Genomic DNA, 16,226 nt, shown 5'->3' with positions numbered 1-16,226 from the left:
GCGGTTATATAGAGCAGTTAATTAAACGCGGCTGGTGCTCGTGGTGGTGGGTGGCTTGCACGTGGGAGGGAGGTACCTAACGTACATAAGCGTGAACTTAGACAACCTATATTACATTTTATTTATACGTTTCTCCTTATCAGACTTTTGATTTTATCTTTTTCTTTGAAATGTAAAGGCGCAAAGTTAAATTACTTCTGAGTAATTATTGCTTTGTAGATCACAATAAATTAATGTACTCTGAAATGCAATTCTATTTTGGTGCGCCTCCGGTGTACCGATATTCCCGGTTTTCGGTTACGAAATAGTTTTAACGCTTATGAAACCGGCGTCCATATTTTACTATTATGTTCACGCACTCATTAAAAGCTTTGTGAAGTTTAATTGCTCGCAGAAACCGCTAAGTGCCGGTGCTAAGATCCGATCTCGCTCGACTTCCAAGCAAACATTGGATTAGCTTGTTGCGAAACTAGCGAGACAGCACCAAGAGCTCCACAAATAGAAACGTTGCGAATACATGCACTCAAAGTTTACTATTATAAGCCGATGGTAAAACATTGTACGTCGTACTTCAACTGGTTACGTATACGCCTTAATTCTAAAAATAGCAACAACCCTCGTACTTACATAATTATTGTTGGTTGGAGGCTGTGTTTCCTTCCCCCACCACCCAGCGCGGACCCGGCCACCGAGAGGCGCGACAGTCGGTGTCCGACCGCCGGAGAAAGCGCATGTCCCGATGCGCCCATTCTTTCATGAATGTTATGTTCTGCGGATACACAAATGTAGCTGTTACAGGGTTTTAATAATTAAAACATATTGCTTCATCGGTACTTATTAATTTCATAATGTAATTTAATTATTATATTTTGTGCGATATGAATTCTAATTACCTTGGAGAAGTTTACCTTAAATTTTAACAGCATAATTGTTTATATTGGTTGTGTGTAATCAAGTGAGTTATAATAGTGTAATTGAATTTCTTGCAAAACTTAAGGACAATGTCAGTTAATCCCACAACCGTCGCGGCTACAGGTAAATATTTAGAGGCTTGTTTACGAACGATATTGTTTTCTTAATTGATGTTGACTGAACATGTTTCCTTTTATTGTACGTTTTATTTCATTAATATACAGGATTGATATCACGTAACTGATATTATCATTTTTTTCTTCAGTGATTCGATAAGAGTATCTGGTATAGTATTAAAATGTAATCAAACAATTCATGCATGAAAGTATTTTATTTGTAAACGAAATTCAGTTGATAAACATGATTGCAATGGCAACAATCGATAAATTTGTCACTAACGACTAATCTTATATGAAGCAAGTGCGGAAGTTTAAAACATGTGTATGTATATCTATATTGCCTTTTATTATAAGCTCGGATTTACTTTAGGGAAAAGTAAACAGCTTATGAGAAAAAAAATAATCCAATAATTTCAAAATCAATAATAACACAGCCGAGGTTGTTCTCACGCAATTATTTCTGGTACTGTCACGTTATGATGTGATAATCATCTCCGTTTTCTGGAATTTCGTTGCGTGTTCGACCACAGCTCGAAAGCTAAAAAGTTTTCCTCCTAGCGAGTGACGTGTGACGTCACCGGCGCTCCGTCGTGACGTTTCTGCTATGCGTATACTGTATCGCATGTTTTGCGTGATTGATATTCCAGAGTAGTTTTGTTTTTATTTTAAGTACAAGTATTGACATTCAATGTCATGCTGCTAATGGACTTTTGTTTATTCGCATTTATATTTGTCTCTTTGCGATGTGATAGAGCTGATATGGCCCATTGGTTAGAGTACGTACGTCTTAACAGATGACGCGGGTTCAAACCCAGGTAAGACCAACTGAATCTTCATGTGGTTATTTTGTTTTTATTATTGACATGTCATCGTGAGGAAACCTGCGCGTGTCCGATTTTAACTAAATTCCTCTACATGTGAATCCAACTACCAGCGTTGGAGAAGCGTCGAATATACTCATAATCTTCTCTTCAAAAGAAGAGGAGGCCTCAGCCTCAGTGGGAAATTTAGAGACTGTTACTATCATTTTCTTTTAATGTGTTAGAGATGAGCTTTATATCAATGAAACTTAAACAAGTTAGGTATATTACCCAATACAAGATTGTTAAATTAGACGAACAAAAAAACGTGAAGTTAGTAATCCCCGTTTCCCAAGCAGGATATAGAAATTGAGTTGTATATTGATTATGATATAATGTGAATTGCGAAAAGTAATTACTCCTGAGTTTTTTGCACGTAGAATCTACATTCCGAACCGGTAGTCGATTTACCTTTAATTGAATCGTTTAAAATGGCGATTAAAAATTGCTTGCAAGATTCAACTCGAATAAAGTATGTATATATTGATATCGATTTCTTGGGTGTGGTTAGTTCGATACAATTAATTATTTTTTGTTTCATTGCTATGTATTCAAATTAACTTGTAAACGATTATTTTAAACTAGCGGTCCGGCCCGAATTCGCGCGGATGCAATGCTTATACATATGTACAGTCGGGGTAAGAAAAGGTTTGTCACCTTAAGATCAATTTTCGTGTGCACAGTATGAGCGATAATCTGCTTTACCGATCGAGAATGACATATTGCGTCGCAATGATTTGTTGTTTCGATTCAAAAAGTAATAAGAGTTTTAGACTTGATAAAGGAATACATTTCAAAACTGATGAAGGAATTTGTTTATTTACGACATTACATTAGAAACATCTAAAATTATCAGTGTTTTATTATTATATTGTCTATGTATTGTATACAAAAACTATCATTTCGAATCTCGTCTTAAAAAACCGCATCAAAATCCTTTTCGTAATTGTAAAGATCTAAGCATACATAGGGACAGACAGCGGTAAGCGACTATGCTTTATACTAATGTATAAGATAATGATAATGATAAATACTTGTAGTAAAAAAATGTAAGGCAAGGCTAAGGTCTGATATATGGATCGGTGTTGAATTATATTCCACAAGAGGATATGAATATGCAAGTATTTGTAGGCAAAGTCAACAAGTAGCACGAGAGTTGGGACCTTCTTACATCCAAGCATTTCTCATTCGTGCGACCACTTGTAACAACACGTTCGTGTGATTTTTGTATTAGTATCGAAAATTTCTCATTTATCATCATCTACTGTTGTGTTCGTAATTTTTTTTTAATAAATAAATACGAAACAACATCACATACCTTACTCTGATCCCAATGTAAGTAGCTTAAGCGCTTGTGTTATTGAAAATCAGAAGTAACGACGGTACCACAAACACCCAGACCCAAGACAACATAGAAAACTATTGGTAATCTACATCGACTCGGCCGGGAATCGAACCCGGAACCTCGGAGTGGCGTACCCATGAAAACCGGTGTACACACCACTCGACCACGGATGTGTTGTAGCCAATATTATAGGTGTGTGTTGTTATCACTAAATATTATATAATATTTAATAATAATTCTTCCGTTGAGTCGCGATATGTTTACGCGATAAACTTTACCAATGGACAAATTCCTAAGGAAGTCAGAGTCACAAGCCACTACCCTTGGGAACTAAGATGTTATGTCCCTGCCGCCTTTAGTTATACTGGCTCACTCAACCTTCAAACCGGAACACAACATTTTTGAGTGCTGCATTTTGGCAGTAGAATATCTGATTAGTGGGTAGTGAACCCAGACGACTTTGTACAAAGTCTTCCACCTTTTAGACAATTCAAATTTCAAATGAAATATTGTTGAGGAAAAAGATAATCATGCCGAGATTATTTCCAAACCGGCAGCAAATTTAAGATAGTCTAAAAGTAAGTGTAACGCTATATTGAATAAAGATTATGACTTAGAATTGTAATGATGAATTACTTAAACAATTTTAAATGTAAAAAATAGTTTTAAAATTTTAGTAAAAAAATCAAATATTTATATATTTTGTTAATTATTATTATGAATAATAAAGTGGGCCAAATAAATATGTAATTATAATTCACGTTGCGTTTGTTTTTTTTTTTTTGAATGTTAACCAAAATATTAACTTCAAACGATTGAGATCAAACATACACGTCGTGTCACCGGTTTTTTTATTTTATAATTCGAAGGAGAACATGTCGGAATTCGATTTTGGAATTCAAAGGTCAGCATAACACGAAAATAGTTCTAAATTAATTCGATAGTTGTTAATTCAAAAAAGTTTTTAATCGAAATCAAAATATTTTTTATTCAAGGAAACTCATTAATGCGCTTTTGGATCGTCATGTTGCAGTGTTTAATTAAATGTAAAGTAATACGGTTAGAGTCGAGATGTCCCAGTGGTTAGAACGTGTGCATTTTAACCGACGATTGCAGGTTCAAACCCAGGCAAGCACCGCTGATTCATGTGCTTAATTTATCTTTATAATTCATCTCGTACTCGGCGGTGAAGGAAATCATCGTGAGGAGACCTGCATGTGACAAATTTCATAGAAATTCTGCCACATGTGTATTCCACCAACCCGCATTGGAACAGCGTGGTGGAATATGTTCCAAACCTTCTCCTCTAAGGGAGAGGATGCTCAGCAGTGGGAATTTACAGGCTGTTGTTATTGTTGTTGTTAATACGGTTACGATTCTACCGAGAAGAAATCTGATACAGATTCCCCGCCTTCTTTTATGTATACTAGTTGTCACCCGCCGCTTCGCTCGTCTTCTCGGGGGTTGGTTGTCCTGTTTCAGGTAAAATAGTATTCTATGTTCTTCCTTGGACTTCAAGTTTGCTTTACACCAAATTTCATCAAATTCGGTTCATTAGTTTGGTCATGAAAGAGCGACAGACAGACGGTTACTTTCACATTTATAATATTAAAATAGATTAGATCTCTACCTATATTTTTCGATATACCTAGCAAATTATATATGTATTATAGGCAGAGAGGATAGAATTGCAAAGGTAACCGGTTCAATTCAACTGTAACTTTCATTTGTAGTCTCAGTATATATAATTTCAAACTGCCAGTTTCGACTTCGTACGCGTAGTACCTTATACATATATAGATTAAACCAATGGATGCTGACCTAGGAAAATATACCAAGTAAACAATCCTGAGTTTGGCATAATATTCCACTAACCGAAAATGTATGAATCTGCTGGATATCATTTGGCTTGTGCTATCCCGGCTAGGTACCACCTACTCATCAAATACTCTACCGTCAAGTAGTAACAGCTATCATTTAACCGACTTCAAAAAATGGGAGTTAGAATAAACTCCTTTAAATACTTCCTGTGTTGCGTTAATGTCCTGTATGAAATATAAGCGACAAATTAAAAAGTTATCGTAAAAATGCAAATTTCAAAATCGGCTACATCGACAGGATGCGGGTTTTTTTTTTGAGTTGCGTTTTATTTTCGACCTTCTTTTGATTGTAAAAGTTATAAAAAAAAGTATTGCATAAAAAAAACATTAGGGTGACGATGTCGAGGAAACATTAAGGTTGATTTAAAAGGTGTCTCGAAATGGTCGTAAAAATACTTTTATCAAAACCGGACAACAGAAAAATATAATCTATTCGTATACCATAAAAGGTATGCCATTAAAATAATAGTATATATCTTTTCTTTTAAATTCTAAATCTATTTTTTGAATCTGTGTTTATTTCCAAAATACGTATTAAAATTTGTCTGTCCGGTAATCACAGCAAAAATGTGACAATTGTTTTTATAACAGAAAATATTAAACAATCGCGGATAAACATACATACAATATGATTCATGGGCGTATGAACCTATTGTACGATGGTTTTCAGACAAACTAAAAGCACATTGCACTTTTATTTAAGTAATACAATCAACATTTTTATTTAATTTTCTTTTATTTTAACGTGTTTTCACTTCTTTGTGGTAAGTAAATTAATATGTAATGCAATAATGCTGTACTTAAGGTGTTTCGACGAAGCCGTAACATCTGAAAGTATCTTGGCATCCTTTCGTACTGATGCTGACTGCATGCTGCATGCAGGCGGCATGCCTTGTAATAATTAAATTTCTTTGTAAATGGAAAGTGTGCTTCGGAAAGCACGTAGAACTGCGGATCCTTTGCCAGTTCTCTTGGGGTTCGTTACTTCGGATGGAGAGCGAATAAATGCACTAATGTCTCGCACTTTAGTGCACTTATTCACATTATATTCGATTACACTGTAATATATCTCAACATAGGCAAGTTTGTAATGTTCCTCTTTATATAAATTAATTCCTCTAAGTCCGGGTGTCAATAAACTGTCTGTTGTTTAGCCTCATTTTATTGAAAATGTTATGTATGTTTTTTTGAGCTTAAGTATATATTAGCAAAATACGATTCTCGTTTTGTAACGATTTTTGAAAATTGAATAATAAGTCAAAATGTAATTTATTCATACATTTTTAGTATTTCGACATTAGTAACATTCTTTACTGTTACTGAGCTATTCTGTAAAAATATATTCGAAACTTAGTTGAGAAATCGTGTAATATGAGACAGTGATATTCTTAATGAAAACTGTACTACTGGTTTACTTTTGGTGTGCACTGCTGCCCGTAAATAGTTATGAACAAATTCATCAATAAAATGTATCAATAAAAACATACTGACTGACTGGTGGGGGTAGACTTCTCATGTTTTTGGAGAATATCAGGACTTATTCGACAACGCAACGATACTCCGGATGTGTCCTAGCGTTCAAGCGACGCTGGGAATTATTGAAAACCATATAATATAAATATATATTAAAAGTTTTTGAATATTTCGAAGAATTATTTTACGACTTTCATTTGCAAAATTTTTAAGTATTGTTAATGTTTTCGAAAATCGATTGACAAACAGGAGAAAGTAAATCGCTGACCTGTTTTGTCTTTGACTGTCTGTGTACAGAAATAGATATATGTGCTGGAATTAAATTTGACATATGGGGTTCCCTAATTATGTTCTCATGTAAAAAAACCGCAGAGCTGGTATGCATTATAAATAATTCAGTTCAAAGCCGTGATCCTAATTGTTCACAGTTTGTAAGTGGACTCCTCGGCTATGGTCTATTCGACCATCTCAAATCAATTAATATCTCGTTGTTTAAAGTAAACAAGTGCAAAAATATAGAGCTATCGCCTACCATTTCGCACAACACCTGTCGCTGTAAATTTAAATGATTTAGATTGTTTTTAAAGTGTATAACTAAGAAGACTAACCGCAGAAAACGCAAAGAGGATATTTGGGACACGTTTGACGCACGAAGCATCAAACTAGCGGTGACAGTCTGCCGTGGTACCTCGGAAGTTGGATTTCCCGCTGAAATGACTCACGACTGTGTCAGCTTCTTTGAAAATAGACAATGCGTAATGTGCTACTGTTTCTGAAATCATTTCAATGTTTTAATGTATCTTTTCTTTTTTTTTTTATAATACAGCATTTAATACGATTTGAATTTAAGTATTTCTTTGATATTGCACAAAACAAGCTATCACCAAATATGGTTAATATATGCATTAGAAAAGATAGTTAATTATTCACAACGAATGACATAAAATTTATGTTTCAAAAATTACAATCATAAATATAAATATATGAGGACATTATTGAGTATTAGTTAGAACGTAAATATGTTCTTTTTAATTTGAATATTTACTTTAAGGCACAGCTAATACATTCTCGTCTCCATAAAATTTAAGACATAAAACGTTAATAGCTTATTCAAACAATTAGAAAAGTATAAAATTATTGTTTCCCATAGAGAGGCCCGAGTATTAAAATCGGCTAGAACACGTCAAGGTTGTGTGTTATCGATTAAGTTTTCAATTATTTAATAGTGTGTTGAATTGTGGGCTATTTCGGTCGTGCGGCGAGCGGCGCGGCGCCGGTGTCAGACGGCGGCGTTTGTGATCACGGTGCGTAAACCTCGCGTCTGCACCGGCGCCTGAGAGGTGACGTCTTCGTGTTCGTGTTATTGCTGACACATTGCCTATAATGTGTCGCATAAATTATCTAATCTATGAAGATCAAATTTTGCGTAATTCTTTCATTGGAGTTAAGTCATTTTACCACTAGACGTATACGTTAAATTATGTCAGTTTTACAATTAACCAATAAATTCAATGTCAATGACTTTGTTGTTCCAAGGTAGGTTTTTCTGAGGTACCAAATAACCATTTCGAATTTAATACCGAAAATGTAGAACTAACATAGTTTATTTCTTGAAAATTAATTAGTAAACTTATTATTTAATAAAGGTTGCGCGAATATATTCTCCATGCTCAAATTTATAACAATTGTTACGATGATCGATTAATCTGTATAGTGTATTCATGAGCTGCAGTTCTATATAGCTGCGAGTTACATGAAAGTGAAAATAAAAATATACATACGAGATACACCTTCACTACACGATGATCGGTCGAACGATATCGAAATAGATGAATCTCAAACACAAAATATACTAACAACTATACCTACTTATATGTAAAACTCATATTGATTTGAACTCCTTCCAAACTCGATATTGATATTTCAATACTATTATCATTATCGTTGTTTCTCTGTCTGTAAATAACAATACGAAGACACATATAAATAAAGTAAACCAAATAGAAAAGTTACTGAAGGTCGAAACGTCTGTGAATTATGTGATGATATGACATGTGCGAAAAAAAGTCTTAAATATAAATCGGTCTCACTTCCTGAGGCTCCAGGCGTCCAGCCAAGGTGTTGAGTCAGTTGATAGTATAAGTAAACATCATCGCGTCTTATTAATGTTTATATCAGCGGAATGAGTAACGCCGTCCAGTACTTCGAGGCGCCATCGAGGACTGCTGTCTCATCGCCTTTATATATCTGATGATAGTTTTAGATAGTTTAAGAAAATGTTTTAGTTTGGAAGTTATTCTTGTTGCGGAAAGTAACTTTATACGTCTAGTATTTTTTATTTGTTTTCTTTAAGCGATGAAAAACTGTCTATATAAGAGAAAGTCGAGCAACTGTAATTCAAATTCGAATGACATTATTTTGTTAACATTTCTAGACGAAATTAATATTCACTAACTAACCCTAAAATTTATGTACTATGTAGTATGATTTCTGGGTAATTAAATTTGGGGTGGGTTATTTTAGTTATTCCTTGAAATTTTCGGAAGAAACATCTCTTTTTATATTCGAAACATGGAAAAACAGCTGAAGGTCAAAGTAACAGCCTGGAGTGTTCAACAAAAATCTCTTATTATCCACTGGTCTGCCCTGGACGTAGTTACTGTGTTCTAAAATATTTACGGAGATTATAATAATTAATTATACAGCTGAAATGTTTCAAACGATTATATAAAAACAATTAGTATTAAAATATTTAAATATGTATTGTTTGAAGTGTGTTATAAATTAATTTAAAATTCATTAAAAGGCCTACTTGGGTAAGCACCAGCTACTTACCGGATATTACGACGCCAAGGATTATTTTTTCTCTTTGTGTTGTGTAATGCGCGAGCGTATATATCTAACTCATTATGATATCTGGATCCACTTACAGTATATCGTAGGTCTCACGCTTGGCGAGCCATTGACAAAGTCAGTTGCTTTGTCATGCAAGTTTCCCATTCGATAGTGATCAAAAGTGTACATAAAAGTACATAAAAATGTTATACTTTGAAGGCAGGTGAGTTACTGTTCTGCCTGTTGAATTCAACCATACTCGTCGATATTAGTTATGAGCAGTGGTGTAGCTAGGTTAGAAAGGGCCCCGGTGCATAGAAAAAGAATCGGGCCCTCACGCCCTCTTTAACTAATAACTACTCTTTAAAATTATAGTTAAGGTTTAGTTTAGAGGGCCCCCTGAACTCCGGGCCCTGGTGCAGTGCACCACCTGGCCCTACGATAGCTACGCCACTGGTTATGAGATGGACAGTGGTCAATTGGTCACAATCTCTGTGAGAAATTTGTACCTCTTCTTCAGTCACTGGCATAATCAAACAGATGGGTAGTAAGCAATGTAAAAACTGATGTAGATGTTCTCTTGACTAATATCTCCAACAGACTACCCAACTGCGCAGAAACTATAGAGCACAGGTAGTGCGCAGAAGTGCATTATATTCTCTTAGTCATTATTAGATCACGAAAAGTTATAAAATTAGTGATGATAAACGTAACGTCGCCGATGTATCAATGGCGCCTCGACGTTCAATCATGAAAAGCGATCGTGCTGTTTGAGATATCATTTGTGTTGAGTACCTGTGAGAAATGATTGTGCTTAATTTAGCCAACAACGGCCTTGCAACTTTAACTCGTGAATCGTCTCAATATCACAATAGTTCAGTGACTATTATACTTTTTAACTTAAAGGAACAAACTTGACCAGCCGCTATGCTATTTATATAATACTTTATTTATTACTTGTAAGTGAGCAATAATATATATATATATATCTTGAAATTGTATAAATATATCAAAAGCTAGGCTTGGTCTATGGGATTGAATCTATATTAATATTATAAATGTGAAAGTAACTCTGTCTGTCTGTCTGTCGCTATTTCACGACCAAACCGCTGAACTGAATTTTATGAAATTTGGTATGAAGCATACTTGAACTACAAAAAAGGACATTTAGGTTAGACATAGAGGTTACTTTTTTGCCAAATAAATTACAACGAGTATAAAACGCAAGCAAAGCCGCGAGCGACTACTAGTAGTAAATAACAATAAAAATCAATCTATAATCGTCGAGAGCTTGGTGCGATTATTTCATAAGACAACATAATTAAAAGAGCGTATTGTGTAAAATTGTTTTGTAATTTTAATCAGATATACATAGTGCAATACATATGAGGTCAATAAATAGCTGACTCAAAACATTTACATATTGAATTTAATGAATCGTTTATATTGGAATCGTATATTAGATGTGATACATAATTCATTAGCTATTATGATTATATTTCTTTTTATTATTTTTTGTTACTGGCATAGGCCTGACTTTGTGGTAACGTTCTGTGGGAGCCGATCTGGCAGTGAGTAATTAAGTAAGTAAGTTCCTAGAGTTGGTGGCGTATAGCTATTTTAGGGAATGGTTAATTTTTTAGGGTATCAATGACTAATATTTAAATCTAATGGAGAATATTTACAGTCGACACAATTGCTCATCTACTATTAAAACATTTGATTTCTCTAATGTTATCTGTTCCTGAAAAAAAATAATTATTTATTAACTAGTTTATTATTGCAATTGCAAACTATGTGCAAACATAAGCAGCATTAAATTCGGTCTCTAATTAATTAAGAGTTGATTCATATATTTTACCAAGACTTAGTAAATATAAAAAACGAATAATGTGCTTTTTTTATTAAGATGAAAGAACCTTGAAATGTTTTAAGCTATAAAGATTTAAGCTAAGCAAAAAAAAATACGTTGTAAGATTCGTTTATTAGTAATTTGAAATTATAATAAGTTTTTTGTGAATGTTGCATTTGTAGCTTAATTTATGGGCATTATTCCTGTTTAACTTCTTTTAACTGGATCTCTCAACAACCTTAACCTCGAAAATACGTGTCGAATTGTCACGATGCTAATGTTGGTATGAGTGAATTGTTTTTCACACTATACTAAAATCAATTACGTCACCGACGCAAAACAAAAAACAATGTAATTTGACACCTATAGTTTTCATTGGGCGTATTTATTATTCTACGTAACTAATAATACATATATGTAGTAATCGCTATTTTATAAATAAAAATTACTAAGGTAATCTTTTGCACGATATTATTTTCTAATAAAAGTTATAATTTATATCCATTTTCTAATAAAAGTTATAATTTATATCCAATTGAATCCATCGGTAGTGGTTTCTTTAAGTCGTCTTAAATACGAAATAATTTTTGTATCCGTGCATATTAATGTTCTTAAAATCACGCCAGAGTGTCACGTTGACACGGCGTGGCCTCGACTTTGACGCTGAAAAGATAATTTCGTAACGCGCCGACTACTACTCCGCTATGACAAACAACTCCAGCTTGTATTTATTTCCAACGAGAGATACGTCATTGACACTCGACTATTAAACTTTAACGCATTCAGGAATCGGGCGAAACGGTTTAATTGGCTCGTTTGGTAAATGTTCTTCGCCAAATCATTTAACTGAGTTTCAATTTACATGATATTTCTATAATATATTCCTTGTATTGTAACTCAATATCTGCTAGTTACTGAACGACGTGTTTTATTTCAATAAAAGGGACATTTTCGTCGATTTGTATTCTTAAACTTTTTGTATAGGAACAACGAATAGTAAGCGAATACTTTCTATTGGTATATAGTAAACACTAAACTTTATCTAATGGCTCACAGGGGTCGGGCTGGTAAAAGTTATTCGATTTATACGCCGAGAGATTTACAACTGTTGCTCGAAGTTCGTAAGTTGGCAGTATTATAGGACGAGGCACGGAACGTTGAAAAGCCGTTTGTTAGGTTTAGTATTCCTGATGATACCGGGTCGCGACTGATATCTCATCCCTGAGTTTGGGCGCCGTGGCGGGAATTCGGTCAATGGAGCATGATCGTAATTCCAGATTATTTCCTGTTGCGACGTACCCAAATGCCTATCTAATTATTTATCTCGTAATACGGTTTGATCATCGTCACTGCTCCAGCTATTAGTGGTTAAGAACGTTATAGACTTTCATAACGTACAGTCGCGACTTATTTTGAAAGTAAATTGTGATATAATTCGCACGGGACAGCACACGACACGATCGAATGTTTAGCAGGTTTATCCTGTTCGATGTGCTTTTTTTTCCATTGATATATTCATGAGAATCGTCACGCACACACGTGTGACTAATTACGTCAGAATATTTTAGACAATATACAATATAATGGATTGCATTTTTAAAATCTGCATAAATTACTTTGAATTTTAATGAGAAACATCGAACGGTAGGCAATACAGTGTCTGTATTTATTTTCATGTATTTTCATTTACTTTAATGTACTTTATTGATTGATATCTAAACAATCGGAGGGTCGTGAACTCGTCTGAAATGAACCTTCAATTCGCCGGTAATGTTGTCATCGCCTGATTCGTGCCACTCTCGCGTAAGATCGGGATTCTCGGAAAGCTGCATTCGACGCTGGCACGCGTTGTCGTATGTTTACTGCCAAGATTTTCGACGTTTTAACGAAAAGTAACGCGCGTCAGCGGACACGGCCAGCGGATGACAGAAGCCGGCAGCGCTGCGCGTGCGCGGTGGGCGCGTGAATGAGGAGCATGGCTCGCGTCGACCGCATCGCCCGCGCCGCTCTCCGTGCGCCCGCCTCAGTGTCCGCTTGCGATCCGAGCTAGCTTGTCGCGTTCGGTGTTTCCGTCACGTTCGTTGTTCGCCGTCGCCGCTCGTCGCTAGCGGCCGTTCTACTACCGACATAAGATGCTTGCGTTCAGCGCAGTGGATACCGTTTGTGATACAGTTTTTCAAAGTGTTTAAAGTGGATTCCGGACTATACCAGGCCGTGGAGCACGCGCAGCGGCTCGAGCGCTCCCAGGCCATGTATGTCATAAATTTAGGTGAGTCCGCAATCCTTATACATTCTTCGTTCCTCAACAACCTATTATTGGAACCAGACGGAACCGGTACTCGTTCGATTAGACGAGTGTGGCTCTAGTTACGAACAGATCGCGGGTCATTATCGTGTTTTAGATCTGGTTTTTTCGCAAAGTGTTTCCCATTCGCCGTCTCGGGACTGCGATTTTGTATTCCGGCGCTATCCCTAGGAATTGGCTCAGTGGCCCGGCGTTTATATAAACAACTCGTGTAGTTCCATTTCAATTTGTGTCTTATTCATAGCGCACTCGATGTGTCTATGTATGTTTTTATTACAGTTCACGTACAACGTGTGGGCGTGTGTTGGTGTGTTTGCGCTATCGGTGTTGCTATTTTTATCACGTAAATATGTGTGAGTTCTCATTTACTTTTATAAAGTATTTACGTGTGTGTGCGTGTCGTATCCGCGTTCGGTCTTATCATTTTCTTCACTCGATATCGCCGCGAATTACTTTATGTCTGTTGTCATGATTTACTTTTAGAATTATACAAACATCGCTTCGTTTTCTTCGTTACTTGGATGTTGTTTATGTAAACACTGACGTCACGTGATCGCCTTCCCTCTATTGGATATTTTAGAATAACACAGGGTTTATCACCGTCGCTATCAACGTTATTGTGGCTCTATATCAGTGACAAAGTTTAATAGATTCTTCGGTTCAGTCGATTCTCGTCTCAGAATACAAGATTAAAATAAAATATCCCAAGACAGATAAACATTAACATTACATAATGACCGCTTGTGTGACATCTGGAAAGTGAAGATTTCAGTTTTGCAATTCACAATCGGACACTCTTTGGTTGAGTTGTAACAAAGTACTATTAGTTTATCATCTGTAATGATTATGAGCTGTCATTCGTTCTCGTACGATATTTTAAAAGTAATTATATTACAAATTTTAAATGTTATTTAACTTCTAATAATGGAAATATGTATACCACATGAGTTTCAAGGCTGATAAGCGCACACATTCAAGTATTCACACACACATTCGTGTCAATTTGAATGTTTACGTGGAATGATCTCGAACATGCGTACAATAGCTTAAAAACTTATTGTATAATACATAATAAATAATATCGTTGATAATGTGATCTGTTTCGTTGAACATCGTGGTCGTCGCGTGGTCCTCGTATCGGGGCTACGTTGAGCGATCGACGATTCCGAGCTCCATTCAGTGCACTCGATAACACCAGAGATATCACTTCTCGTTTTGGATGTTTTGAAGTTACGATATCTTGAAGGTACACAGCCTTGTAGCGATGTTAAAGTGGCAGGTTCGATCCTGATCAATTGAGTCATTGTGCACCCCTCCTCATACAAACTTTAAGCTTTATTGGAAAGAATAGATTTATTAAGAGGAATTGATGTTAGGCATGCTGTAGGGAATTTTCACATGGTATCATTTACAAATAAGTATTGAATATACATAGTTATTAAGAGTTCGATTTAAGTGGAAAACTCATGAGATTTAAATATGTGTTGGTAAAACTCGGTCTCTCTCGATAATTGCTGCATTGCCGTATATTCCCGTATATCCTACTGTAACAAATCATATTATATTGATGCTGGTTTTATCCATCGTTATCTGTACTAGCTGTGGTCTAAGGGTTACTCAAAGAGCATGTAAGTAGTGTTAAATAATATCATAATATTTAGTATTCATGGATAATGCTCTCCTTTAGTTTGTTGACTAAAGTTGCGCATAAATTGGACCTATAGTTTAGACTTTAGAGATAATCCCTTGTAAACGACAATTTCGATGTCCACATATATTATGAATATGTGTATGCCAGAGAGAACAATGGAATAAGTTTATTTAATATTATACGATCTATTTCTTGGTTAACTTTCGAATGTTGTAAAGAACATAGCTACGTACTCGTATAACTCATCTGCGCTCAACTTGAGCTGGAGGCCTGTCCGTTAATTGGAAAGTAAAATCAGAAACTACTTTTGTTGACACAGTAATGAATATTCAATTGTAGAATTGAGGACTATCGCAGTATATTGCGTACTAATTACTCATGTGATACTGGAATATATATAACCTTTTTTATCATATTTTATCTTTGGAGGGCTCACCAATACACCTCTGCTCACCTTCGCTCCATACAATGGCTCCGTCAAATAAAAATCAAATCCCAGATCAGTTGATAAAAAAGTTACCACCTAGCCAGAAAGCCATACATGTAGGGTTTCTAACGCTTGCTACTTTTCTTATATTAGTTTTTGTAATCATCTACAGTTAACTTTTCAGTATTTGATTGCTATGGAGGATCAACCTATCTGTTGTTACAATCTTTTATGGGTCTTTTACAATAAGTTTTTATAATGATCAGCTCAGATCAGCACCCCGGCAATATTGACTAAGAAATCGTCGTTCAGATTACTATTTTGCGAGAGCCTTAGATCATACCCACAGATAAATGAGAAAAGGCATCTTTTATAGTTTTTTATATATAGAGGTATTTCATAAATCAAGCTGACAAGCGGGACAGCCCGCGTGTTATACAAGACGCATCATCTTTATGTTTATTCAATCATGATATTATCGTAAACACTATGTTATCTGTAGATAAGTAATACATGCTTCATTGCCGGTATTATGGTTATGCTTTTATTATACATATTATATTTTCC

The 16,226-nt window shown here is 35.3% G+C and overlaps 1 protein-coding gene across 11 annotated transcripts in view; it reads left to right on the top strand.

The window, feature by feature from the left end:
• The window catches only part of LOC124534216 (histone deacetylase 7), a 73,449-nt gene that overhangs the window by 14,732 nt on the left and 42,491 nt on the right, over positions 1 to 16,226 (top strand). The window contains exon 1 of one of the 11 annotated variants that reach the window (XM_047109938.1): positions 700 to 1,035. The exons of 7 other annotated variants lie outside the window; for them this stretch is intronic. In XM_047109938.1, the coding sequence (XP_046965894.1) occupies positions 1,002 to 1,035 (34 nt within the window). In that variant the 5' untranslated portion in view covers positions 700 to 1,001. Of the gene's footprint in view, positions 1 to 699; positions 1,036 to 13,169; positions 13,546 to 16,226 lie in introns of those variants that run through there. 3 more of the 11 variants (XM_047109933.1, XM_047109939.1, XM_047109934.1) reach the window with 3 other exon arrangements.

Source organism: Vanessa cardui, chromosome 12, assembly GCF_905220365.1.
Source record: "Vanessa cardui chromosome 12, ilVanCard2.1, whole genome shotgun sequence".
Taxonomy (NCBI): Eukaryota; Metazoa; Arthropoda; class Insecta; order Lepidoptera; family Nymphalidae; genus Vanessa; species Vanessa cardui.
This window is presented reverse-complemented; position numbering and strand designations above follow the sequence as displayed.